The sequence below is a fragment of the Pleurodeles waltl genome, chromosome 3_2 (genome assembly GCF_031143425.1).
Source record: "Pleurodeles waltl isolate 20211129_DDA chromosome 3_2, aPleWal1.hap1.20221129, whole genome shotgun sequence".
Taxonomy (NCBI): Eukaryota; Metazoa; Chordata; class Amphibia; order Caudata; family Salamandridae; genus Pleurodeles; species Pleurodeles waltl.
Genome location: NC_090441.1, coordinates 85,194,644 through 85,221,536, shown reverse-complemented (window position 1 = coordinate 85,221,536; position 26,893 = coordinate 85,194,644). Strand labels below are relative to the sequence as shown.

At 47.3% G+C, this 26,893-nt stretch overlaps 1 protein-coding gene across 2 annotated transcripts in view; it reads right to left on the bottom strand.

Annotated features, from left to right (window-relative positions):
• LOC138286509 (4-hydroxyphenylpyruvate dioxygenase) overlaps positions 1-26,893 on the bottom strand; it is a 560,744-nt gene that overhangs the window by 124,026 nt on the left and 409,825 nt on the right. For both annotated transcript variants that reach the window (XM_069226859.1, XM_069226860.1), the window contains exon 9: positions 19,410-19,487. In XM_069226859.1, coding sequence (XP_069082960.1) covers positions 19,410-19,487 — 78 coding nt within the window. The remainder of the gene's footprint in view (positions 1-19,409; positions 19,488-26,893) is intronic.

The following is a 26,893-nucleotide window of genomic DNA, read 5'->3' as shown; positions in this document are numbered from 1 at the left end:
ATCCGTCCCAAAAGTGACGGTAAAGTGACGGATATACCAGCCGTATTACGAGTTCCATAGGCTATAATGGACTCGTAATACGGCTGGTGGTATATCCGTCACTTTACCGTCACTTTTGGGACGGATTAACACCTCCTCCAAAGTTGTAATCAGGCCCTAAATCTTACGTTCCATGGGCGCCTTGCCCATGATAGAATGTACTGTTTGTTAGTTAATCCCAGTAACAGCCTATTGGTGACCAGCTGGTGCATGCAGCCCGTGCTGGGGCGGTATTCAAGGACCGCATAGAGAATTGTACCAATCGTCTGTAAAGTGCTATAGCTCATTATAAAGTGTGAGTTCCTCAGCTATTTGCATTGCCTGTACACCAGGATGTGGGGTATATGTGGCAAACATGGGGCAGATTGCTCTGTCATTACTTAAGGGACCTAGGGCCAGTTGTATCAAAGGGTTTTACCCATTCTGTGTCTATGGGAAAATGCTTTAGTACATATGGCCCCTAATCTCATGGGTTGTATTACATGGGGTATGGCGTAGTTGAACCAGTTTTCATGTTCGTTCTTGATATGAAAGTGGTACTTCTCTCGTAGGGGATTTCCATGTATAGTCATAAGCGTAGAATAATTCCCCGCCCGCCTGCTGGGACCCCAGAGCACTTTTTCCAATATCACTTCTTAAGTGTCCCTGTTCGCCTTACTTCTGAAAGGCCTGCCAAGACACTTACGAATGTCCCATGCAGCCTATAGGAAGGGCTACAGTGTTCAAGCTTCTTCATTCAGATTGTCCTTGAAGTAAAAGCATTAAAATGCTTGACAAATAAAAGCCATTTTTCAGACAAACTACATCCAAAAACTTCTTTTATTTCACAAAAACTTCTAAGAAGGAGTGCAGAGCAGTGTAGCCCATAGGCTGCCATTAGTAATGAAGAAAAAGGATACTGTGCCTTTAAGAACAGCCAGCCCTCCAGTATCCCATCATGCCTAGAGAGAGTCTGTTACCTCAGTTCTTTTTTCCAGCACCTGCTGACAGGACCCTGGAGCCTTGAACTCAACCTTTTTAGGTTTTTTTCCTTCAAAAAGATAGAGAAACTTTGAGAAAAAAGGCTTCATTCGACGTCTTTTATCTTTCTCTACTAGAATTTGAAGTTTTCTGACAGAAGTTTAAGGCTTTTTTTTACTCAAAATGCCTTCCTTGTTTGACAAATGGCCAAAATGTGGCAGAAAGAAGGCCCAAAACAGACCCTCATGAGGTATGTATTATTTGTCTGCCTTAATCATATATTCCTGCCTCCTGCAACATCTGCAAGACGTTCTCCAGGCGCACTTTACGTGACATAGAGAAGATTCGCCTTCAAGGGAGAGCAGAGAGAAGACGCCAAGGAACCAGTGGGACCCCTGAGCGAGGGAAAGGTCAGTCTTCCACCAGGGCTCATACCTCAGCCTCCAGTGGTCGTGGAAGGTCTGAGAGACCCTCTTCGGGGCAAAAACGACATCGGTCCCGTTCGACGTCGAGAAGGTCGACATCGAGAAGAGGTACTGCGCCGACATGTTCGCCGTCGAAGTCTGGTTCGACGCCATATAGAAGTCACCATTCGACATCAAGGAATTGTACGACGTCGAAGACCCCAAGGCGCACGACATCGAGAAGCAGATCGGCGGCGTCGGAGTCGAGAGGTCGACGTAGACGTCATGGTTCAACACCCCGCACAGCGTCGACGTCGAGACGAAGAGGGAGGTCGACGTCGAGGAGTCCATCGACTTCGAGAAGACCATCGACGTCGAGGAGCCACAAGAGGCTGAGAATTTATTCGTCATCAGAACGCTCTTCCTCAGTAGTGCTGCTTCCTTCGTCACCTTCCTCTCGTCCTTCTCTGCATGCTTCTCCTCCTCCAGATCTACTGGCAACGTCGCCCCAGCCAACGGGCCAAGAGTTGCCACAACCAGCACCTCTTCCAGCACCTCAAGTACCGGTTAATATACCATCTAGACCGTGCTCTACATCGCGCCACCGTTCACGCCATGGCCATGACTCATCCCGATCAAGATCGCACCGCAGATCTTGGCACAGATCAAGTTCAAGGGAACATGAGAGGGAGTCTTGGTCTTCCACCAGAGACTACTCACCTACTTTATCGGACTCTCCTCCTCCTCGGTCCTAACCGGCGGATGATATTAACACCTTCTGTGAGGTACTGGTCCGAGGTGCGTCAAAAGTAAATATACTGATGGTCGCCCCACGCCATCTACGTCTGTCATCTTCGAAACCCTACAACAGCGTACAGCTGCCAGACCATTACTACCCCTAGTGCCTGGCCTCCTGGATCCCGCTATGGAGGGTTTCCTAACACTGGCTACGACAAGACCTGCACCGTTCAGGCTGCAGAAGAAGTATCGCCCTCCGGAGCAAGATCTGGTCTTTTTGCGCTCTGATCCGCCACCGGACTCAGTAGTTATTTTGGTGGCTCGCAAAGCTCACGCAACTTCTCCATCTTCCACCTCTCCTCCAGATAAGGAGAGTAAAAGATTGGACTCGACAGGCCGTAAAGTCTGCGGTTCAGCGGCGTCATCTATGAAAACGGCAAGCGCCACAGCCCTTTTGGGCAGGTATGATAGATCTTTCTGGAACTCCATCTTGCAGTTCGCAGAGCATCTCCCAAGAGATCACAGAGAGGACTTTTTGGAAATAGCTAAAGAAGGTGCTATGGTCTCCAACCAAATCATAAGCGCGGCTGCGGACGCGTCTCTGCTTTCAGCACATTCTTACTACCATGGTGTGACGCTGAGAAGACATTCCTGGCTGTGGCTCACGTCATTGAAACGGGATGTGCATCTGCCATTTTCAGGATCCACCCTATTCGGTTCACACGCAGATGATGAAATGGCAAGGATGAAAGCGGAGGTGGACACTTTAAAGGCAGTAGGATTGGACAAACCTAAAGAGCAACATAGGTCCTTCCGTCCTTTCCATCGCCGCTATACCACGCAGAGGGTTCAAGCCCCTCAATGGGCCCCTACGAAGCCTCACCAGCAGTACCAGCGACCCTACCAGCACCAGCGTAAGGCACAGAGGGGACAATCAGCCCATCAGTCCACTCAGAGCACCCGACAGCCTACCACCTCAAAGCCCTGAGAATTTCCTCCCCTCAAATTCGTTAACCACTCCGGTGGGGGGAAGCGTCACCAATTGCCTGGTAGAGTGGCAAAAAATTACAACAGACGCTTGGGTCTTAGACATTGTACAGAATGGATATTGTCTCAGGTTTTCCACACCACCTCCGGCTATCCCGCCAAAACCCTCGACTGCACACCTCAATCTCCTAAAGGCGGAAGTTTCCATCCTCCTCGAAAAGAGAGCAGTGGAATCGGTTCCCCTCAGCCAACTGGGCAAGGGTATTTATTCAAAATACTTTCTCATCCCAGAAAAGGACAAGAACTAATTCAGGCCCATTCTAGACCTCAAAATTGCCAACAAATGGATCCGAAAGGAAAAGTGCAGGATGCTGTCCTTACACCAGATATATCCTCAGATTCAGCAAGGAGACTGGCTTTGCTCAGTGGATCTACACGATGCGTATTTCCACATCCCCACTGCGAAGAAACATCGGAAATTCCTGAGGTCTGTGGTAGGTCAAGATCACTTCCAATACACGGTCCTACCATTCGGTCTCAAGTCTGCACCCAGAACCTTTTCCAAGTACATGGCGGTGTTGGCAGCTCATCTTCGGAGAAAGCAAATTTTCATATACCTGTATCTCGACGACTGGTTAATCAAAGCGTCCACTTATGCAGAAGCAAAACTGCATTTCCAGATGACCTGCGACAGTCTGTACCAACTAGCTCTTCATATCAACTTTCAAAAGTCAACGACAGTGCCTGTCCAGAGGTTACATTACTTAGGAGATACCATAGACACACTACAGGCAAAAGTGTGTCCTTCGGATGAGCGACGCTTATCTATTCTCCAGAAGTGTTGAGATCTCCGATCAGTGCGTCACCCAACAGTGCGAACAGTCTCCTCACTTCTCGGATCCATGGCATCCTGCATTTATCTGACACCCAACGCTCGCCTCCACATGCGTCCGCTTCAGGAATGCCTGGAGGATCAATGGAATCAGTTGTCTGGGAGCTGGGAAGATCGAATTCGCCTATCCACCCATGCAATCAGATCTCTGACTTGGTGGTGCTCTCCAACCAATCTACTAAAGGGGATGCCATTCCGGGCACAGCCTCCAATGCAGACTATTGTGACAGATGCCTCTCTCCTCGGATGGGAAGCTCATATGGATCACCTTCAAATACGGGGGCGATGGACACACAAGGAATCATTATACCACATCAATCTCCTAGAGCTACGAGCGGTACACCTAGCTCTCAAGGCATTCCTACCCTCAATCACAGCCGACAACTTGCTGGTGCAAACTTGTCCCAGGAATCCCAGTCAATATGGCACTGTCTCCTAACCAGGAAATTGAACATAGTGGCAACCCATCTTCCAGGAGTTCAGAACATGCAAGCGGATGCCCTCAGCAGAGTTCTTGAAGAGAACCACGAGTGGGTGCTCAACGAAGACGTCACTCGAGACATTTTCCGTTTGTGGGGTACACCTTCTATCAACCTATTCGCCACAGAAGAAAACAGGAAATGCCACGACTTCGCCGCCAGGTTTTACCACCCAGAGTCGCTGGGGAATGCTCTGTGGATAGACTGGTCCAACAAATTTCTGTACGCCTTTTCACGATTCCGCTGATCCCCGCAGTCCTCCTCAAACTGTCAATTACATCAGCCACAATGATCCTCATTGCACCAGAGTAGCCGAGACAGTGGTGGTTCCTGGATCTCCTTCAGAGATCACTCCAGCCCCATCTCAGGCTACCCTGCAGACCGGACCTCCTGACGAAGTTCGGCGTACAAATGAGGCATCCCAATCTCTCCTCATTGAATTTGGCGGCATGGCTCCTGAGCTAGTCCAGTATGGTCACCTAAACCTGCCACAGGATTGTATGGACATTTTAAAGTAGGCGAATAGGCCGTCTACTCGTTCAGCGTACTCCTTCAAGTGGAAAAGATTCTGCATCTGGTGTTGCTCTAAGGGGATAGATCCTACATCTTGCAACGAAGATGTCATTCTCCCTTACTTGTTACAATTGGCATGGTCGGGCCTGCAACTTTCTTCCATAAAAGTCCATTTGGCAGCCTTAACTGCTTATAGGAAGACTTCTTCGCAAACCTCTTTCTTCAGAATTCCAGTAATAAAGTATTTTTTAGAGGGGTTAAAGAAGGTCTTTCCTCCAGTTAGGCACCCTTCACCACCATGGGAACTTAATGTGGTCCTTTCACGTCTAATGCAACACCCATTCAAACACATACACAAGGCATCCCTCCAACACCTCACTTGGAAGACGACCTTTCTAGTAGCGATCACTTCAACACGAAGGGTCAGCGAAATCCAGGCCCTCTGTGCACACGAGCCCTACACAATATTTCATTCTTCCAAAGTAGTCCTACGAACACATCCAAAATTTCTACCTAAGGTCAGATCCGACTTCCACATTAACCAGTTGATTTCCTTACCTACGTTCTTTCCAAACCCTGACACCCCAGCTGAGAGGGCTCTCCATTCTCTAGATGTTAAGAGAGTATTGAAATTTTATCTAGATAAGACCAATCCTTTACGGAGAACTTCACAACTGTTTGTTAATTACGGATCTTTCCGTACTGGCTTAGCCACCTCCAAGCAATCAATAGCGAGATGGATATCTTCTTGTATTTTATTGTGCTATCAACTAGCTAAGAAAACCTTACAGGGTAAACCTAAAGCACATTCCACCAGAGGCAAGTCGGCTACCACTGCTCTATTGCGGAATGTTCCATTAGCTGAAATTTGTAAAGCTGCGACTTGGAGATCGGTTCACACCTTCACTAAACATTATTGCCTAGATTCTGATGCTAGGGCAGATGCTCAAGTAGGCCAGGCTTCTCTTAGAAACCTTTTTGCTGGATAAGATAGGATGGACTTGGTATTCTATTCTACGCTTATGTCTATACATGGAAATCCCCTACAAGAGAAGGTATAGTTCTGATGGATACAACTACTTGTGGATTCCTCACCTAATGAATACTCCCATGGCGCCAGCATTCGACGGAAATCTTCTTCCTAGTCTCTGCACGTCGACAAGGACGTCACTCTAGCCCACGCGACGTCGTCTGACGTCATACAGGCAATAAGAGGTCCTCGCCGACGTGCCAACGTCAGTTCCCTTTTTTCCGTGCATTCGAAACGGTTATCTTCGAGGGAGCTACTGTTACTTTAGTAGTTACAGTGTATTTTCTGCTGCATAGTTCTTCTCTGCGGTAACAATGTCTCAGAGAAAGTCGGGTTTCAAGCCCTGTCGAGAGTGTGGGGGCAAGATGTCCGTTACAGATCCTCACTCCGACTGTCTCTGGTGTTTGAGCTCCGACCACGACGTCGTGACTTGCGATTCATGTCAGCACATGAATCCGAAGGCCCTCAAAGAACGTGAGGCTAAACTATTCCTGGCGAAGTCGAAGAGAAAGGAAAAACATCACAAAAAGGCTTCTTCGCCTAGGTCTCATCGGCGTCATCGAGACTCCCGGCGCCGTAGAGATTCACGGCATCATTCCAGCAAGGAGACTCGTTTGAGGTCGCCTTCGGCTCGGCGTCGGAGGACTTGGGAGGTCAGTCCCATGGTCACGCCGCATCCATCGACGCCGTTGCCCTCTTCGGCGTCACCGACTTCGCCTGGACAAGCGTCTGTGGTTGAGGTGATGCAGCCTCTTGTGATGTCTCCGGCGTCGCGGACGTCGAGGCCGGCGTCGGGGTCGCCTTCGATCCAGGCACCTCAGTATCCGGCTTTTCCCGTCCCTGGAGCCGATAGTACCGCATTTCTGAATGCGATGTATACCATCTTTCAGCAGATGGCTCCAGCAGGTGCTCCGGCTGGTCCTTCGGGGCCTTTGGCCTTTTCATTGGGTGATCCTGCGCCTCTTCGGCCGGCACCCTTTATGCCCTTTCTCCCTATTGGGAATGTGGGCTCGGCGCCGGTGTCGGCTCCGGTGGCCGCTCCGGTGGCTTCAGAGGGATTGGCTCCGGAGGTTTCCATCCCGTCGACGTCAGGAGTTCGTCCTGTGACTCCGGTGGGTCCATCGGCTCCAAGATCTCTTCGTCCTGCTCCTTCATCGGCGCCGAAGCTGCCTGTGGCGCCGGATGCGGCGTCGGATGCTTCTGGAGATCGGCACCGATCTTCGACTTCGGCAGAGGCCATGTCGACTCCGCGTATTGAGCAGAGACTGCATTCGAGGAGGCGTGCTCTCCGTCTTTTGGAAGAGCAGGAGTACCAACGAGTCCTGGAGGAAGGAGAGGTTGAGGACTCTGGTGATGGACTGCATGGTCTGGATACGGCCAGTGGGCTGGATACTTCCCCTGAGTGGGACCTTTCATCTCTAGGGGAGTATACGGAGGAGGCTGCTACCTTTCACACGGTGGTGAGGAAGGCAGCTAACTTTTTGGACCTGCCTTTGCCGGTGGCAGAGGCGAAGCAGAATTTATTGACGGAGGTGCTGCATCCGGCCTCTGCTGCAGCGGAGCCTCTCTTGCCGTTTAATGAGGCTTTGCTTGATCCGGTGTTAGAGGTGTGGAAGAAGCCTGTATCTTCCTCGGCGGTTCATAGGGCTGTGGCCAGAAGATATCGGGCTGCACCATCTGACCCTGGCTTTCTTTCAAGACACCCTACGCCGGAGAGCTTGGTGGTGCAAGCCTCCTGTTCCTCTAAATCAGCGCCTGGATCTTTCCCGACGGTACCTGGAGACAGGGACTCCAAAAAACTGGATGCTCAATCCAAGAAAATATTTTCATCTTGTAGTTTGGCGTTGAAGGCCACCAACGCAACTTGCATTCTGAGGAGATATATCCATGCTCTTATGGATGATATTTCATCTTCGTTTACGGAGCTTCCCCAGGGACTCTTGGATGTTGTCTCGGACGCTCAGGCTGCCGCAACCCAGATTATCCAGTCTGGGCTGGACACGACCGACTCGGTGGCTAGGGCGATGGGCACGGCTGTGGTGGCGAGGAGACAGGCCTGGCTCCGTAATTCAGGGTTTTCTGCGGACGTGCAGTCGACCCTATTAGACCTCCCGTTTGATGGGGACAAACTGTTTGGAGCAAAGGCAGATTCGGCCTTGGAGCGATTTAAAGAGAGCAGGGCCACAGCCAAATTGTTAGGGCTGCAAGCTCTTTCTTCCTCTGCCTCTTCCAGGTTTTTCAGGAGGTTTCGTGGATTTGGGCGTGGCTCTTCCTCCTCTTCCTTTCGGGGGAGGTTCCAGCAACCCGCCTCTTCCCACCCCTATAGATCATTTAGAGGGAGAGGTAGGGCCCGCACAAGAGGAGCCTCTCAACAGCACTCTGCCTCTTCCTCGTCCTCTGGAGGGGTGCAGCCTTAGGCTTCCACCATTTCCCACTCACTCCTTTCCTGTAGGGGGAAGATTACGGCATTTTCTCCACAAGTGGGAGACTATTACAACGGACACTTGGGTTATCAGTATTGTGGAAAAAGGCTACACCCTTCCCTTTCGGGAGTTTCCGCCCCCCCATCCCGCCCCACCCATCTTATTGTTCAGAAGAACACCTCCTGTTGTTAGAACAGGAGGTTCAAGTCCTCCTTTCAAAGGGCGCGGTGGAGTTGGTCCCAGAGCAGGAAAGGGGTCGAGGTTGTTACTCAAGGTACTTCCTGATTCCCAAGAAGGATGGTCGGTTGAGACCGATCCTGGATCTGAGGATCTTGAATTGGTTCCTCAATCAGGAAAAGTTCAAGATGCTGACCCTAGCACAGGTGCTTTTGGCATTGAACAAAGAAGATTGGATGGTGTCTGTCGACTTGCAGGATGCTTATTTTTATATCCCGATACTCAAGTCGCACAGGAAGTATCTCCGGTTTGTGGTAGGGTCGCAGCACTATCAGTTTGCGGTCCTCCCGTTTGGTCTTACTTCAGCACCTCGAGTCTTCACGAAGGTGATGTTGGTGGTTGCGGCAGAGCTCAGAAGGAAGGGGATAACAGTATTCCCTTACTTGGACGACTGGTTGATCAAAGCCAAGTCCCCGGAGCTTGTGTCGCATCATCTGCAGTCAACAACCCAGTTGTTGTTCGACCTGGGCTTTTCGGTGAACGTGCCCAAATCTCACCTGGAGCCCTCTCAGCGCCTCCTGTTCATAGGGGCAGTACTGGATACAACATTGAATCAAGCCTTTCCTCCGCCTCAGCGGATTCAAGATATTCAGGAATTGGTTCCAATGTTTCAAAATGGAGCGGTAGTTCCAGTCCTCAAGGTCCTTCGTCTGCTCGGTCTGTTTGCCTCCTGCATACTGTTGGTCACGCATGCTCGCTGGCACATGAGGGCTCTTCAGTGGTGCCTCCGAAGGCAGTGGTCTCAACACAAGGGAGATCTAGAAGGTGCGGTCAAGATCTCCAGAGATGCTGCTGTGGACTTGAAGTGGTGGATTGCGAGCAACAATCTTTCACAAGGAAAGCCGTTCGCGCAGTCGCCACCAGTGGCCACGGTCATAACGGATGCTTCCACTCTAGGGTGGGGAGCTCATCTGGGGGATCTGGAGATCAAAGGACTTTGGTCTCCAGAGGAACAGATGTTTCATATCAATCTGTTAGAGTTACGGGCTGTACGTCTGGCTCTCAAGGCCTTCCTCCCTTCCCTTCGTGGTCAGTCGGTACAGGTCCTGACGGACAATACTTTCACGATGTGGTACATAAACAAACAGGGAGGAGTAGGGTCGTACCTTCTCTGCAGAGAAGCTCTTCGACTATGGTGCTGGGCAGAGGACCATCAGATTTGCTTGGTAGCAAATCATCTGGCCGGGGTCTTGAATGTACGTGCGGACAGTCTCAGTCGCCAATTCTCGGCCGACCACGAGTGGCGTCTCCATCCAGATCAAGTCCGTTTAATCTTCCAGATGTGGGGGTTTCCTCGGATAGATCTGTTTGCCACTCTGGAGAACGCGCATTGTCCGTTATTCTGCAGCCTCCAGTATCCGGTGCAGGGAGCATTGGGGGACGCGTTTCTGATAACCTGGTGCGACCAGTTGCTTTATGCGTTTCCCCCCATACCCTTGATTCCTCGAGTGTTGAGGAAGATTCGCCAAGACCGGGCCCAAGTCATCTTAATAGCTCCGGATTGGCCAAGGAGGGTGTGGTACTCCGACCTTCTCCAACTCTCCCTGTGCCCTCCGCTCCGTCTCCCTCTCGGGGCAGACCTCCTCTCGCAGTTGCAGGGGCAGGGTTTACACCCCAACCTCCAGAGTCTACACCTACATGCCTGGAGATTGAACGGGGCAACCTGAGTTCCTTCTCTCTCCCGCCTGATGTAGTGGATGTTATATTAGCGGCCAGGCGACACTCCACTAAATCTATCTACGCTAATAGGTGGTCTAAATTTGTTATGTGGTGTGGAGAGAGACAGATTGATCCCTTACATGCTCATCTGTCGGACGTTCTGTCTTTTGCTCTGTCTCTAGCGCAGAAAGGTTGTGCAGTGGCTACCATTAAGGGTTATTTGTCGGCTTTGTCAGCCTTCATTTGTCTTCCAGACCAACCATCGTTATTTAAATCCCCTATTGTTCTCAGATTCTTGAAAGGTCTTCTAAATAAGTATCCTCCAAAACCATTAGTTATGCCTCAATGGGATTTGTCCTTGGTCCTCACTTTCCTTATGGGGTCCCCTTTTGAGCCTATGCATTCTTGCCCCTTGAGGTATTTGGTTATTAAAACAGTCTTCCTGGTGGCTATAACATCTGCAAGGAGAGTGAGTGAGTTGCAAGCCTTATTGGTAAAACCCCCTTATACAACTTTTTATGGGGATAAGGTGGTGTTGAGGACCAAGGCTGCTTTCCTCCCGAAGGTTGTTTCACCCTTCCATTTGGCCCAGACGATTACTTTGTCCACGTTCTATCCTCCGTCTCATCCTTCAAAGGAGGAAGAGAGACTACATCGTTTGGACCCAAAGAGGGCGTTAAGCTTCTTCATTGATAGAACAAAGGACTTCAGGCTGGAGGATCAGCTGTTCATCGGATATGTGGGCAAGAGGAGAGGAAAGGCAGTCCACAAGAGAACACTCTCCAGGTGGGTTGTTCTTTGCATTAAAATCTGTTACTCTTTGGCAAAGAAGGATCCTCCTGATGGCATTAGAGCTCATTCCACCAGAGCTAAGTCGGCCACTTCGGCCTTGGCCAGGGGTGTTCCTGTGGTCGACATCTGCAAGGCCGCAACTTGGTCGTCCCTTCACACTTTTGCGAAACATTACTGTTTGGACTCTGAGGTCCGAAGGGACGGCCATTTTGCACGGTCAGTGCTGCAGGATTTCTTGGTTTGACCATTTCGGCACCCACCACCGGGAGTGGTACTGCTTTGGGACTCTATTCATTAGGTGAGGAATCCACAGGTAGTTGTATCCATCAGAAGAACGAGTTACTTACCTTCGGTAACGACTTTTCTGGTGGATACATTAGCTACTTGTGGATTCCTCACGGTCCCACCTGCCTCCCTGTTGCCTTTCTGGTCTTACCAAGTAATCCTTGAGTGCGCTCCTCTTGGTCTTCAAGGTTGCAATAGATGTTGTATATATGGATACTTGTATATATTTATATGTATATATATGTATATATCTTTATGTATATACATGATTTGCATATATTTGTTTTAAAAAAAAAGAGAGTTATATTAAATCTACAGCCATTTTATTGCAATATTGTGTATTTTACAATGTTATGGGATGTTGCCTTGCTCTTTCATTGCATTGGGTTGTTATTCTCATGCACGTAAAAAATGTTGGTACTGACGTCGGCACGTCGGCGAGGACCTCTTATTGCCTGTATGACGTCAGACGACGTCGCGTGGGCTAGAGTGACGTCCTCGTCGACGTGCAGAGACTAGGAAGAAGATTTCAGTCGAATGCTGGCGCCATGGGAGTATTCATTAGGTGAGGAATCCACAGGTAGCTAATGTATCCACCAGAAAAGTCGTTACCGAAGGTAAGTAACTCGTTCTTTTTTACCTTTAACTCCAGTTCTCTCGTAGGGGTATTTCCATGATAGTCATAAGCAACCCTCTCACCACCCCGGGGGAGCAGTTAGATGACGTTATTACATTTATCCTTATTGTCAACCAATATCTACCTGCAAAAAGAACTGAGGTAACAGCCTCTCTCTAGGCATGATGGGATACTGGAGGGCTGGCTGTTCTTAAAGGCACAGTATCCTTTTTCTTCATTACTAATTGCAGCCTATGGGCTACACTGCTCTGCACTCCTTCTTAGAGGTTTTTGTGAAATGAAAGAAGTTTTTGGAAGTAGTTTGTCTGAAAAATGGCTTTTATTTGTGAAGCATTTTAATGCTTTTACTTCAAGGACAATCTGAATGAAGAAGCTTGAACACTGTAGCCCTTCCTATAGGCTGCATGGGAACATTCTTAAGTGTCTTGGCAGGCCTTTCTGAAGTAAGGCGAACAGGGACACTTAAGAAGTGATATTGGAAAAAGTGCTCCGGGGCCCCCGCAGGCAGGCTGTCAATTATTCTACGCTTATGACTATCATGGAAATACCCCTACGAGAGAACTGGAGTTACAGGGAAGAAACTATACCTTCTAGATACCGGTAAGCCTGGTACTGCTGCAGTAAGTTCGCTATTTTATATGTGGAAAATGTATGTGTTGTATCGTCTTCTTCAGGAAAGGTGACCAAGGAATAGAATGTTTCTGTTTGGTAAGCTTTATAAACTTCCACAAAAAATGTGCATCCCTGCCCTCATCTGTTAAGTCATGAGCTACTAGATGTTGTGTTAATGCTTGCCTAACATTTTCTGGAATGTTTATGGTGTTAGCCATGTTGAATAATGGACACAGAGAAGGAACACCAATTGGGTAAAGATCCTTTTAAAAAGTTCAAGCTTGAACAACCCACAGCCTAGTTAGGTGCTTCCTATTTAGCTGAGGAGGATTGCTCCTCAGACCACAGATGTCTCAGTTTAATGGTATTTAGGGGATGTACTATGTGTGAGACAGAGATTCCTAGGATATCCGTAAATTAGTGTCAAAACACCATCGTTGGTGGCGCCAAGTTGTAGTTGGACTCTTGGTCCTTAGTGAGACTGCTGGTTTAGGGGAGACTGAGTCACTCCTACAACAAGTCGCAACTGTTGGACCAACCCTCCTGGCTCACAAGCAGTACCACACCAAAACTCAGAAAGTAAAGGTGATTTCTGGCAGCCTTACACATGGACTTTAGATGAGACCTCTCAGGGAAGTCGTTGTGAAACGGAAGTTACCTTTTTATCTCGTTAGCAATAAGTCTCATACAGGCAAGGAAGGAGATGCAGGAGAGTTTTCAGTAGGTTTATTGAAAATACTACAATCTACTATAAAATGCATTTGCTGCAATGATTAGGATAATAAACATTAATAAGAGCAGAATGGTGAAGATGAAAGTTGTGAATATAAAGCCACCCACCATCTTACAATAAAAATTAGATTTAAAATTCCTAACCAAGAAAGCCTAATTCCCTCCCCTAGTGAGAGCTAGGTATGATAAATTTAATCTGCAAGTACCATGTCCATGAGAAGCGCCCCCCAACCCTTCTGTAGGTCAGACTCAGTGGTGAAACAAAGGGTGAGTTCTGCAGCAAGGTGGCATGCAATGTAAATGGTATCTGGAAGCAATCCCTCTAATTACCTTGTCCCTGTGAGGTGTATTTATACAGATCATATAGGAACCTTGATGCTAGTATGTTCCTAAACAACTGATAATGTGGCAGACTTGTGTCGGCAATTGCATAAACAATCTCTAACAAGTGCGCATGATGTTCCTATCACACAGAAGTGAGAAAAGGACATGATAACAATACCTACATGTATAACTGATATTGACGGCTTCTCAGATTGGCACTGCTAATGAAAGTCAAACCATTTCACATAAAATGTAAGCGATGATAACAGCGGAAAGAAATAATAAAATAAATGGAATAATACAGAGCATGCTAAGTGGGTAAAAGGTCATTAGGTGACGGGGGCAACAGGCCTACAAGACAAGGGCTAAGCTGATTCCTATGTCCCAGTGGGGAACTAACATGGATTCACCATAGTTTTCCCTTATCTCGATGACTGGCTGAAAAAAGCAATGTCTTTTCACCAAGTGTCTTCTTCCCAATGCTTGTCTACAGATGAGACTGTTCCAGGAGGAACTGAATACACAATGGCTGCAAGTGGATGGCTTATTCGACGATATCATCCACATTACATCAGTGATGAAAAGAGCTCTCCCTTGGTGGATAGATCTAAACAATTTGACATTGAGAATGTCCATCCTCTCCCCACTCACAGAATACGTCATAACAACAGACGCCTCTCTAGAGGGCTGTGGAGCCCATTAACAGGAGCTAGAGCAAATGATCACATACTTCTAAATGCAGACTTATCACCTGAATATCCAAGACCAGATCTGGAGAATTCTTCAGTATTGCTCCTTTGCACCAATAGGTGGTGCCTTGTGGCTCTGCTGAGACTCCATACCACCCCAGAAATGACGGGGCTGAGCTGCATTATAGCACTGCCCTTGTTTACTGATGTTAGTTCCTTCTGTGACCTTCAACATGGAACTGTAGTTCTGCTCCAACCTTTGTTGGTCTTCCGCTGACTCAAAAAAACTTTTCACTGTGTGCTAGGGAATTATGTTCCCACCAAACATGACATGATTAAAGCCATGCTGAGACTGCAAGAAGTAGATGTCAGTCATTGACCATCGGTAGGTATGCCTGTGGTGCTTGGGCTCTGGTCACAGCTTAAAGTAGGCAGGCCTGTGGTGCTTGAGCTCTGGTCACAGCTTTAAGCTGTGTGCCAAGGGTGCCCTTATTCACCTGTAGACGATTCAAGACTAGGAAGTGAAACACTCTGCCATCACATACAAGGCAAGATTGTGGTTGAAGCACAGGGCTCTTTTTCGCTCCACATTGTGGGCCTGGTCATGGTCCTGGTCACAAGGTTACTCCCATAAAAAGTCCAAGTCTAAACACAAGTACACAAAAACCAAGTGGGACTGGTGCCATGGTTCTCTAAATATGATCTGATCCAGTAGTTGGTCCCGGTGCCACCCTCGACGCCGCAGTATATAGCTGCCTTCAAAGAAGCCATGCTGCAGATCTTTTGTGTGATTCGGGCTGTTGAACAAGTCTTCTTGGCGCTAAGTAAAGGGTCTTCTTTGTACGTAAGAATGGTCTACTAACTGCGGAAACAAACCAAGACGCCAGAATAAAACTGGAAGTCTTGAATTGCTCCAGAAAATAATTTCCAGCAGGAAGGAAAAGACTGGAGACCTGAAAAACGTCCCAACTATCCAGGCCAAACAGCAAGGTGAAAAACAAGGAAAGTAATAACTGAAGAAAGCAAAAGCAGAGATTTCACAAATCCAGTCGGCAAGCAAGAACAATTGCGACACAGCTGGACTCATTCTGACTCCACTTCTATAGTAGTGAACAGGATGTAATGTAGTCTAAGAAATGGTTTGGCCATCTTGGTTAGGGAAAACAATAATTATAATCCACACCAGAAATATAATAATAAAGTGCATTCTCTTCTGGAATTTTCAGATAAGAAATGTGCACAAACAGGGATATATATTATTTCTTATAGAGTTTCCAGAATACCTTTGAATCAGTAAGTTTCTCTGCATGTGTTGTTTCGGACATGCCAGCATGCAGGGAACGAGTTGCCCCAGAATTCCTTGCACAGGCTCTACATGCGCTGTAACAGGCAAGATGGTGTGCAAGAAGGCCAGCACAAGCGTTGGGACTTCTGCATGTCGGAATCTGAGTGCACCCAATTAAGGAAGGGAGAAATCCTTACATTGGCTTCCTCTGGCAAGCCTTTTGACCCCCACAGACCATTGGGGAGAGGGGGGGTCTCCAACCAGATGTTTGCCGGCAGGCCCATTCCCCATGGCTCTTCCCTCCGAGGGGCCCGCTACCAGACACATGCTGACTTGGCACTGACTTTCACTCTGGCATCAAGGTTTACGCAGATCGTTCTGTATCAGCATATATGTATGTATCTACTATTTGTATAGCTCAAAGTTAGCCAAAGGGCAGATGTATGCTGAAGAGGGTCAATGAAGAGCATAGCTTCAACATGTCATAGGAAATCAACCCGGATTGTGGACAGTTAGTGCACTGTGATGTAGTGTTCTTTGAAGATCTGAGTCTCCAAATGTTTCCTAAATTGATGCAGTGTTTGGGCAGTCCTGATGGATACAAGGATATTGTTCCAGACCCTGGTTGTAAAGATGGAAGAGGCCACTGCCTTAGTTTTTTTCGCATTTCTTAGTCTGCAGTCTGATGGAGTCCTTGTTGCAAGTGTGCTGCGAACCACCAGAGAATGGTGAGTTTGACTGCAAGGTAAGCAGGGGTGCTGTCAGTGACCCTGTTCCAACAGTGATTTCTGATCTCATGCTACGAAATTACAAAAGTGCAACTAGTAGTCATTCACCCATATTCAAATCCATTCCTCTGTACCTATATCAGTTGGAGTAGAGTATTTTATACTATTTTTGATTCTGATTCGGAACCAGTGCAAGAAACAACCTATGTCCCTCAGGCCACAAATGATGATGGGGAAGGAGAGAGATTTCTCCTGCTCATTACACTGGCAATTCAATCAATCAATCAATCAATTCATTGTATGGTGACCTGTGAAATGCAAGTATTCTAGAAACATTTCCTAAAAGAGAGCTAGACTCGCCACCTGGGTCACCATGAGAGGAAAGTGATTCATTTACACTGGTGGCTAGGAGAGCATCTGAGGAACTAGCATTTCAGTAAGCACTATAAAAAATGGAAACAAATGTGTTGACTGGGATTCTTTTACAAGGAAACCTTCCTCTGGGTCCTTACTACTGTTTATGAAGTCTTTAATAATGTCCTTCTGGCACCACGGTGTAAACCATGTGCCTGACTGCCAGTCAATCAACCTGTGGCTAGGCGATATAGACCAGATTTCAGTTAGCCAGACTTTCTCACCAAGCATCCTACGTCAGAGAATGCATAACTAATACAAATTTATTTCTGACAAATCCTCTATTTAGCAAATTATCGTTAGAAAATAAATATTTTCTTTGAACAATTTGGCTCTCAGATCCCTAATGCAGTTTGGCTTCTGTAGCAGTACAGTCATGCGTTATGGGACATGTCCAGTGAGATTTTGCCGACCAACCAGGACGACCTCAGGGCATCTTTAGCCCAGATGGTGCATGATGACCAAAACACAGCCAAGTATATTCTCCAAGCTTCCCTGAAGGATGGTGTTCAAAAAAGTGATGACACTGGTTGCTGCCCATCTTCGGAGGTTGGGATTACACATATTCCTGCACCTCGACAAGTGGCTGTCAAAGGTGAGCTTGTTGCAGTTCGTCATAAACCATCGCTGGATGACAGCAATTGTTAGGTATCACCATCAATAAGCTGCAATCCCACTAAATGTTTCCCACTGGCTTCTATTCATTGTGGTAGTTATGGACATAGCGGTGTTTAAGGCTTTTCTTCTACCACAGTGAGACTGGAACCTTCAGGATATGATCCAGATGTTTTGAGATGAATCTGAGGTTTCAGTTAGGATAGCTCTGACTTTTCTTGGTCTCCAGACCTTTTAAATCCTTCTCATCCTGAATGTCAGATGGCACATGGCAGCCATGCAGGGAAACCTCAGATCGCTGTGGACCCAGCATCAGGGATGCTGTTCGATTTCTTATGGATTTGAGGGACATGGAACAGGATCTGCAGTGGTGGCTGAGGACACCAAACTGACCTGCAGCAGGCCACTCTCTAAGGAGGTCTCTGATCTCTAGGATGAGCCAGCTCCACATCAGTCTTCTGGAGCTTACAGCAAACCGTCGGACCCTAAAAGCATTTCTGCCATCCATCAAAGTGAGGCTGGTTCAGGTCTTCAAGGACAACATGACTGCCATATGGCTAAGGCAACAGGCAGGGCGGAGTTGGGGCCTGGATCCTGTGTCAGGAGGTGCTATACCTCTAAGTGTGGCTGGACCATCAGAACATAAACTTGGTTGCCAGTCACCTGGCGGGGACTCTAAATGCAAGAGCAGAGGAACTTGGCAAGTGTTGTCTGGCACTGTCTGGTGCAGATCAGGAAATCTTTGCGCAATGAAGTTCGCCCTGACTAGATCCACTTGCTACTGTTGAGAACATACAGTGCCTGCAATTCTGTGAGCCAGAGTTTCCTCTAAAGCTGTTGTTGGGAGGTGCTGTCTGCCTGGAATGAAAGTAAGGACTCTTGTATGCATTCTCACCTGATACCTCTCTTGCCTCGCGTTCTGAGGAAGACATATTGTACCAAAGTTATTCTCGCTGCCCCAAACTGGAACAGGAGAGTGTAGAACCCAAAGTTGCCTCACCCGAGTATCTACCTTTGATTAGGCTTCCCCTTAGGGAGGACCTTCTGTCCCAGCAACAGACCAGGGTCCTGCATTCAAGCCTCCACAACCTACACCTTCAAGCATGGAGATTTAGTGGTGGCAGTTCAATGTATCCGACTTGCACCTAGAATTAATAACAGTTGTTTCTTTAAGCTTGGTTCATTGTGTAACTCCCACTTAGGTCTATATCCAGGATAATAGCTGTTGATGGTATGTGTATCTAAATATATCTATGTCATCCTCAATAGAATCCAGAATTGCAATAAGTCATAGAAGATCCCTGTTTAGCGTCATGTACATTGTAATACTTTTGGTGTAAATCCACCTTGCTGCCCAGCACACCATGTCTTTGTTGAATACAAGACCGATGCGCATTTTTTGTTTTCAAAAGCTAACGTTCAATACAAAGGTTTATTTATGGAAAGTAAAATCAATGTCCTGACGTGGTTTCTCCCTGCACACAACGGTCATTCATTGTTTCTTCCTTAGAGAACAGTATATTGGACTCCAGAAAAGAATACTTGACCTAGATGGTGATGGTAGGCCTGCACCAAATAGGACACTCTTTAAATGCCATTTTTACCAGCATCTGTGTATTAGTAATGGTTGTTCTGATGGCTCTGCCACTAGGAAAAAGTTGGTATCCCTATTCATTAACAAAGATGGGAAATCCAAAGGGGGACGGACTGGATGTGCCACTTTTTAGGAGATGTCCAAATATCGCCCAACTCTAGATGAGGCCCTTCATATTTAATTGCTGCTGTATAATTTCCTATAATATGTATAATTTGGTATAATCATTTATGTTTGGCAGTACTTTGCATTGAAACAGAACTGTGTATGAAGTCCTGTCTATAAATTAAAACTACTGAGAAGGGTTTTAAAACTGGGATGGAAAAAACAGTGCCACTTACCAGTTCGCCACAGGTGACATCTGATCATCAGCTTGATTTCCAACTATGTGGTCAATGAAGTTGAGACACCCTTTAGGGCTAAAGGAATAAAGAAAGCATTTTAGAGTCTGACAGTTCAAATGAATTGGAAAATTGAAATATATATTGTGTATCAGAGAAAGGTAACATTGTTTTGTATTTAAATAGTAGGCACATCCATATTGACCCTTCCTTTCTCCATGGTTGCCAAAAAATAATTCTGTTTTAAATTGTTATAAGTTTATTATGCCAGATAAATGAATTTAAGAAATTATTGGTTGCCAACACTTGGAAATAGTATAGGGCACATTAATTTTCATATGACTTTAAGGATGCCAACCACATAAATAAGGAAAAAGATATAAATTCTTTAAACAAAAAAGCAGAATTAAAACATTTGCCTACCTGAGCCCATAGAGGACAGCCATTATCAGCAAACAATAAGTATATTGTTTTAAACAACAGGCATGATAAGTTTGAAAATCCAGAAAATGAACTCCACTGTACCTTTTATTGTTTTTTAACTTAAGTGAAGAATATACATGGTGTGAAAAAGGCCCTTCTGCAGGGTTACCCCAAACCTTTTGCCTTTCTCCTCTACTTTTTCTGACCTCATTTATGCTGTCTTAGTGCTCTGTGCACTTTACCACTGTTAACCAGTGCTGAAAGTGATTGTGCTCTCGCCCTAAACATGGTAATATTGGCTTATCCCCAAGTGGCATATTTAATTTACTTATACGTCCCTATTACAGTGCACCACATGTGCCCATGGCCTGTAAATTAAATGCTTTTGTGGGCCTAAAGCATTGATTGTGCCACCTACTTAGGTATCTCTCTATCCATGTCTCAGACCTGCTGTTACGGAGCCTGTATGAGCAGTTTTACTCTGCCATGTAGACCTGGCAAAATAACCCTTGTGCCAGGCCCAAACCTACCCTTTTTATACATATAGGTCACCCCTAAGGTAGGCTTTGGACAACTCAGAGGGCAGGGTGTCATGTATTTAAAAGGTAGCTCTACATGTGCTGGTAGTGAAAAACTCCCAAAGTCGTTTTTCACTATAGCAAGGCCTATCTCTCCCACTGAATAACATTAGGATTACTTTATTACATCTCATACTTATAATTTACAATCTGTAAGTGATGCGTTTTTTTAGTTTGGTATCTTTGAATCACAATTTAAAATCACAGCTTATGGTGACATCGGATTTTAAATTCTGAAAATACACTTTTAGAAAGTTGCCATTTTCTTACTTCAGCCATTTGGTGCCTGTTGCTTGTCTATGAATACACATCTGGGGTGGGTGACAGTTGGATTTTCTGCATTCCCTCTTGACAGCCACACACAAAGGGAGCTTAGGTGTGACTTGATGGGCCATCCAACTCCTTCTGGGCCATCCTGGGCAGGATTGGTGGGAGTGTAGGAAAGTACACACTTTTTTAGCATGGTTACACCCTTTTTCTGCCTGATGTCAGTGTGCTTGACTGTGTTCACTGGTATCCTAACAAGGACCCCAGTGATTATGCTCTCTGTCCCAGAACTCTGTATTTCACCCACAATTGGCATACTAGGGCCCCTTTATAAGTCCCTAGTATATGGTACCTAGGTGCCCAGGGCATTGGGGTTCCAGGGGATCCCTATGGGCTGCAGAATATATTTTGCCACCCATATGGAGCCCATGCAAAGGCTTCTACAGAACTGCCATGCAGCCTGCATGAAAAGGTGCAAGCACCCTTTCACTGCCATTGTTCACTACACCAGGTCACTTATAAGTCACCCCTATGGCAGGCCTTCTAGCCCAGAGGGCAGGGTGCCAACTACCTGTATGTGAGGGCACCCCTGCACTAGCAGAGGTGCCCCCAGGAACTCCAGGCCCATTTTCCCAGACTTTGTGAGTGTGAGGACGCCATTTTACATGTGTACTGGACATTGGTCACTACCTGTGTCTAGCTACATAATGGTAAGTCCGAACATATACATGTTTGGTATCAAATATGTTAGGCTTATACCCCAAGGCTTTTGCAAGCATTGGTTGTATGATTCCATGCACTCTGGGGGCTTCCTTAGAGGACCCCTAGTACTGCCATTACAGCCTTCCGAGGGTTTTCAGGCAGTCCAAGCTGCTGCCACCTCACAGACAAGTTTCTGCCCACCTGTGGCTTGAGAAGCTTGAGCCCTGGAAGGCGGAACAAAGGATTTCCTTTGGGAGAGGAGTGTTACACCCTCTCCCTTTGGAACTAGATGTTACAGGCCTGGGAGGGGTAGCCTCCCCAAGCCACTGGAAATGCTTTGAAGGGCAGATTTGGTACCCTCATTGTATAAACAAGTCTACACCAGTGCACCAGTCCCTGCTCTGGCGCGAAACTGGACAAAGGAAAGGGAAGTGACCACTCCCCTGTCCATCACCACCCCAGGGGCGGTGCTCAGAGCTCCTCCAGAGGGTCCCTGGGTTTTGCCATCTTGGATTCAAGGTTGGCATGGAACTCTGGGAGCATCTGAGTGGCCAGTGCCAGCAGGTGACGTCAGAGCCCTCCCCTGATAGGTGCTTACCTGGTTAGGTGACCAATCCCCCTTTCAGGGCTATTTAGGGTCTCTCCTTTGTGTGGTTCCTCAGATTCGAATTGCAAGACTCCAGCAGGAATCCTCTGCATCCTCCACTTCAACTTCTGACCGAAGAAACTGCATCTGGACTCTTCAGGACCCTACAAGATGCAACAAAGAAGCAAAATGCTTCCTGCAACATTGTATCTCTGGCTCCTTCCGGCAACTACAACATTTCCCCAGTCGTGTATCCTCTGAGGACAGTCCACCTTCAGCCTGCATCAGAAGAAAGAAGGGATCTCCCTTGGGGTGAAGGAGTCACTCCCCTGCTTCTCCAGGCACCAACTACAACGACGACCGGCTGCGTGGGTCCCCTCTCCTGCGGAACTGGGTGGATCCTGCATCGGGGGTGGTGGACTAAAGTAGTCCCGACTGTCCTCTCTTCCAACTGTATAACTTGGGTGGAGGTAAGCTCTTGTCTGCCCACGCAGGACAGTAACCTGTGCACTGAGTCTTTTGCAGCTGCCAAGACTTGTTGGAATTCTTCCTACAAGTTCTTTGTGCATCTTGAAGCTCTATACCCCAGCACTCCATCCTGCGAAGCACAGAGCTCGGTGGTTCTCTGGCGGCGTGGGAGCCTTCTTTGTAGTGCTGCATGGACCTCTTCTGCAACCCTCCTGTTCCTGTCCTGTGGGACTCCTGTGGGCACTGCCTGGTCTTCTGTGGGCTCTCTGTGTTGCTGAGGACCCCCTCTGACCTCCCCTCCTGGGTAGAGTCCACCTGGTCCTTCCTGGTTCCCAGCAGCTCCATTTTCAGCTCACCACAAGCTTTGCGTGTGCCAAGACTTGTTGGTGGACTCAGACGATGCAAACCCAACGGCAATCCTCCATCCAGCATGGAACATCACCTACATCCTCCAGGAACCCAACTTCGTCCTCTTGGGTGCAGTGCTGACTTTTTCTTCACCAGTGGTTCACTTCTTGCACCTTCATCCTGGTGGGTAGGGGCTCCTGCCCCTTCTTGGACTTTACTGTGCTTCTTGGACTTGGCCCCCTTCTTCCACAGGTCTTATTGTCCAGGAATCCACTGTTGGTGCCTTGCAGTGTCTTCTGGGTTTTGCATAATTCTTCTTCTCGTTTCTGTGTGCGTTCTGGGTTAGTTACTGTGATTTACTCCTGCTTTCCTGGTCGCTGGGGTGGGTTGTGGTACTTACCTTTGGGCTTTTCTAGTACTCCCAGCTCCCCTCTACACACTACACTTGCCTAGGTGGTGGACCGACTTTTGCATTCCACTTTCTTAGTATATGGTTTGTGCCCTTCCTAGGCCCATTTCTAACTATTGTGATTTTCACTAATTGCACTGTTTTCTAACTGTTTATGCCTATTTCTGCATACTAGAGTATATAATCTGTGTATTACTTACCTCGTAAGGGAGTATAGTCTCTATGGTATTTTCAGTATTTGTGTTACCAAAATAAAGTACCTTTATGTTTGTAACTGTGAGTATTTTCTTACATGTGTGTGTGTGAGGACTAAGGGCCTCATTACGACCCTGGCGGCCGGCGGTAAACTGGCGGTAACACTGCCAACAGGCTGTAATGTTGATGTGACTTTTCCACTGGGCCAGCGGACGGAAATGCTGTTTCCGTCTGGTGGCCCAAAGGAAAAGTCATAATTGGGAGCCAGATATACTGCCAGCACTGGCGGTATACTGGCGGTATACTGGTGCCCGCAGCTTCGGCGGTCTTTTTAAAAGACCGCCAAAGTTGTAATGAGGGCCTAAGTGTGGTATTGCATGATCTTTGCACGTCTCCTAGTTAAGCCTTGGCTGCTTATCCACAGCTACCTCTAGAGAGCCTGGTTTCTAGACAGTGACTACACTACACTAATAAGGGATACCTTTACCCTGTATAAGGTGTAAGTACCATAGGTACCCACCACACCCCAGGTCAGCCTCCTACAGGGAGGAGCTGGGCACAGCCTCACACTTACACCTGAATAGACTGTGGCCCTCATTATGACCCTGGCGGTCACCACGGACCGCCGCCAAAGTGGCGGTCCGACCGTGACATTACGACCATGGCAAAAGTGCCATGGTCGGACCAACGGCACCGCCAAGTTGCTGCCAGTCGACAGCCTGCCGGTCTCAGAGGTTGTAATCTGCCAGGGCAGTGCTGCTGCCCTGGAGATTATGAGTTCCCTTTCCACCAGCCTTTGCATGGCAGCAGCCCCACCATGCAAAGGCTGGCGGAAAGGGAGTGCCGGGGGCCCGTGGCTGCACCCGGCACACCTCCACATTGGCGCCGGCTCGATTACGAGCTGGTGTCAATGTTAAGGCCCTGTTCACCACTGGGCGGGCAGGTGGAAACGCTGTTTCCGCCTACAGGACCTGCAGTGAACTCATAATAGGGTCAGCGGGGTCCTGGCCGCACAGGTGCCCTGACAGCAGTACAAGTTTGGTGGGCGGCGGCCACCCAACAAACTTGTAATGAGGGCCACTGTCCTGTCCCCACAAAACGGCTGCATGCCATCCTCCCCATAGTGAGTCTGGAGCCAGGGCAGGAAGGGAGGTTCTCTGTGCACTTTAAAGACCTTTCTTTGAAGTCTCCCCTACTTCAAAGGCATAACCAGGTATACCTACTGGACCTCAGACACCACCAATTCATTGCACTTCTGGATCTGTGAATACTCTGCCAGGAAGAAGGACTGCTGGGCAGCTACAAGGACTGCCACTCTGCTGGACTGCAACTCTTCTGGACTCCTGCTTTGCTGTGCTGAACTGCTGGAAGTGAGAAGGACTGTACCTGCATCTCTCCACCCCAGAACCCAGAGTGATTACAAGGGCCAGCTTGGAGTACAAGGTCTCCAGTTTTCTGAAGTCTCAGGGATATAATAGACGTACAACTTGCCTTCATCTGCACCTGGGCTCTGCCAGCTATCAGTCTGCCCTGCCAAGTGGTGCCACCCCAGTCATGGACCCTTTGAAGTAAGGCCTAAGGTGCTTCATCAGTCAACCCACACGTCCTCATCGGAACCTGCACATCTTTCTTGTTACGGGGATCGGAAAATGGCAAATCTTTGCCTTTGCATGGATCGGAACCAGCGCATCTTCGTCGCCATATGGAGTGGGTCTGGCGCATCAGCTTCGAACTAGCGCACCACCTAGTAATCAATGTATCCTCTTTGAGCCCTACTCTTTTTAATCTATATGTAAACCCTGCCCCCCCCGGCGCAGCTGATCAAATTGTTCAGTTTCTGTCTGGTATCCTTCACCGACAACATCCAACTAGTGGTATCAGTGGCTAGTAACCCCGACGATACCACCTCCAGATTCCATGACTTTATGCTTCAGATCGGGAACTGGATGGCCCGCAACTATTTAAAACTAAACTCAGGTAAAAACAAAGTTATTCTGCTTGGTAGGAACATGTCACTCTGGTCTCCTAATTTGTGGCCACAGGAGTTTGGGGTGCTCCCCTCTCCTGTCTCTAAAGCCTAGAACTTAGGTGTTTTCTTTGACAGTAATCTTTCTTTGGACTGCCATGCTAACGCATTTACTTTGTCTGCCTTTTTCCTGTTAAAATCACTCAGGAAAGTTCTGTCCTTTATCCCTTGTGATCTGCAAAGCATGTAGTTTCTGCCCTTATCGCTAAAATTGATTACTGCAGTGTGCTATTTACTAACATCCGGAAACGTTGCTTACATAAATTACAAATTCTACAGAATGCTGCGGCTCGGTTACTACTGGGAATCCTCAAATTTCAATCTGTCTCCCACCGTCTCTCCCAGCTTCATTGACTTCCCATTAAAAAACGCATAGACTTCAAAGCTCTCTGCATCGCCTACAAAGTGATGCTTGATGTGGGACCTATGTATTTCAAACAACATTTCCAAATATACTCTCCCAGTAGAGTACTTAGATCATCGTCAGCTCAAAACCTATTGGTACCTAAGTTCAAAAGATCAAGTTGGGGAGCTTTTTTACTTACACAGCCAAGCTCTGCAACTCAATGCCCCTGGATCTTAAGAACAAAAAGGAACTGCTGTCCTTTCAGAAAGCACTTAAAACCTGGCTTTTTTGTAGTTAGATCATGCTTTCCCTTGCTCCTCTAGTTTTTTTCTGTTTCCTGGAGCATCAGCACCTAGAAACCCCATGGTATTAGAGTGCTTTATAAACGTAATTTTCATTTCATTTAGAGGAGCATTGCATTTGAGACCAGCGCATCGCCCTCAGAGCTGACGCATCGCCAACTTTGCATGGAGAAAACATATCTCCTTCTGGTGCAGGTTTGGAACAGAAGCTTTGCCTCGGCTGCACCTCGTATCTTCCTCAACGTCGACACAACCAGGATGTTCAGCGGACCAGGTGTGATATCCTTTTGTGTGGTGTTTTCACTGTTTGAACACCTTGCCTCTTAAGTTGAGCCTGACTGCTCTGTGCCAAGAGGGTGGGCACAGGTTAAGTTATGGTGTGTTTGTGACTTATTCTGACTAAGATTCTGTGGTTCCTGCTTGGACAGGATGCATGCCTCTGTGAACAAAAAACCCAATTTCTAACACATGGTTCCCCTTTATTCCACAAGACAGACAGGAGTAATACATTTTCTTAAAGAAAGAAAATGGTATATTTGTAAGAACTGTGAATAGAGCAAAGAAAACAACAGGAAACAACATCATTTTAACAGAATCAAGATGCCCACACCATGAAATAAATTAGAAGAATATTTAATTTGATGGGGGATCCAACCAAAAACAGAAGATATAAAATCATATTGTAAACAAACGTTATTGAGAGGAAGTATCTCATTTTTGTTAGTATTGACTTGACTAGAGCAAAATGTTTCACTTCGTCAAGAAAGGCTGGATGTGACAAGTTTGGATTACAGATGAATAAAAGTATGTCATCCGCAGATACCAATAATTTGA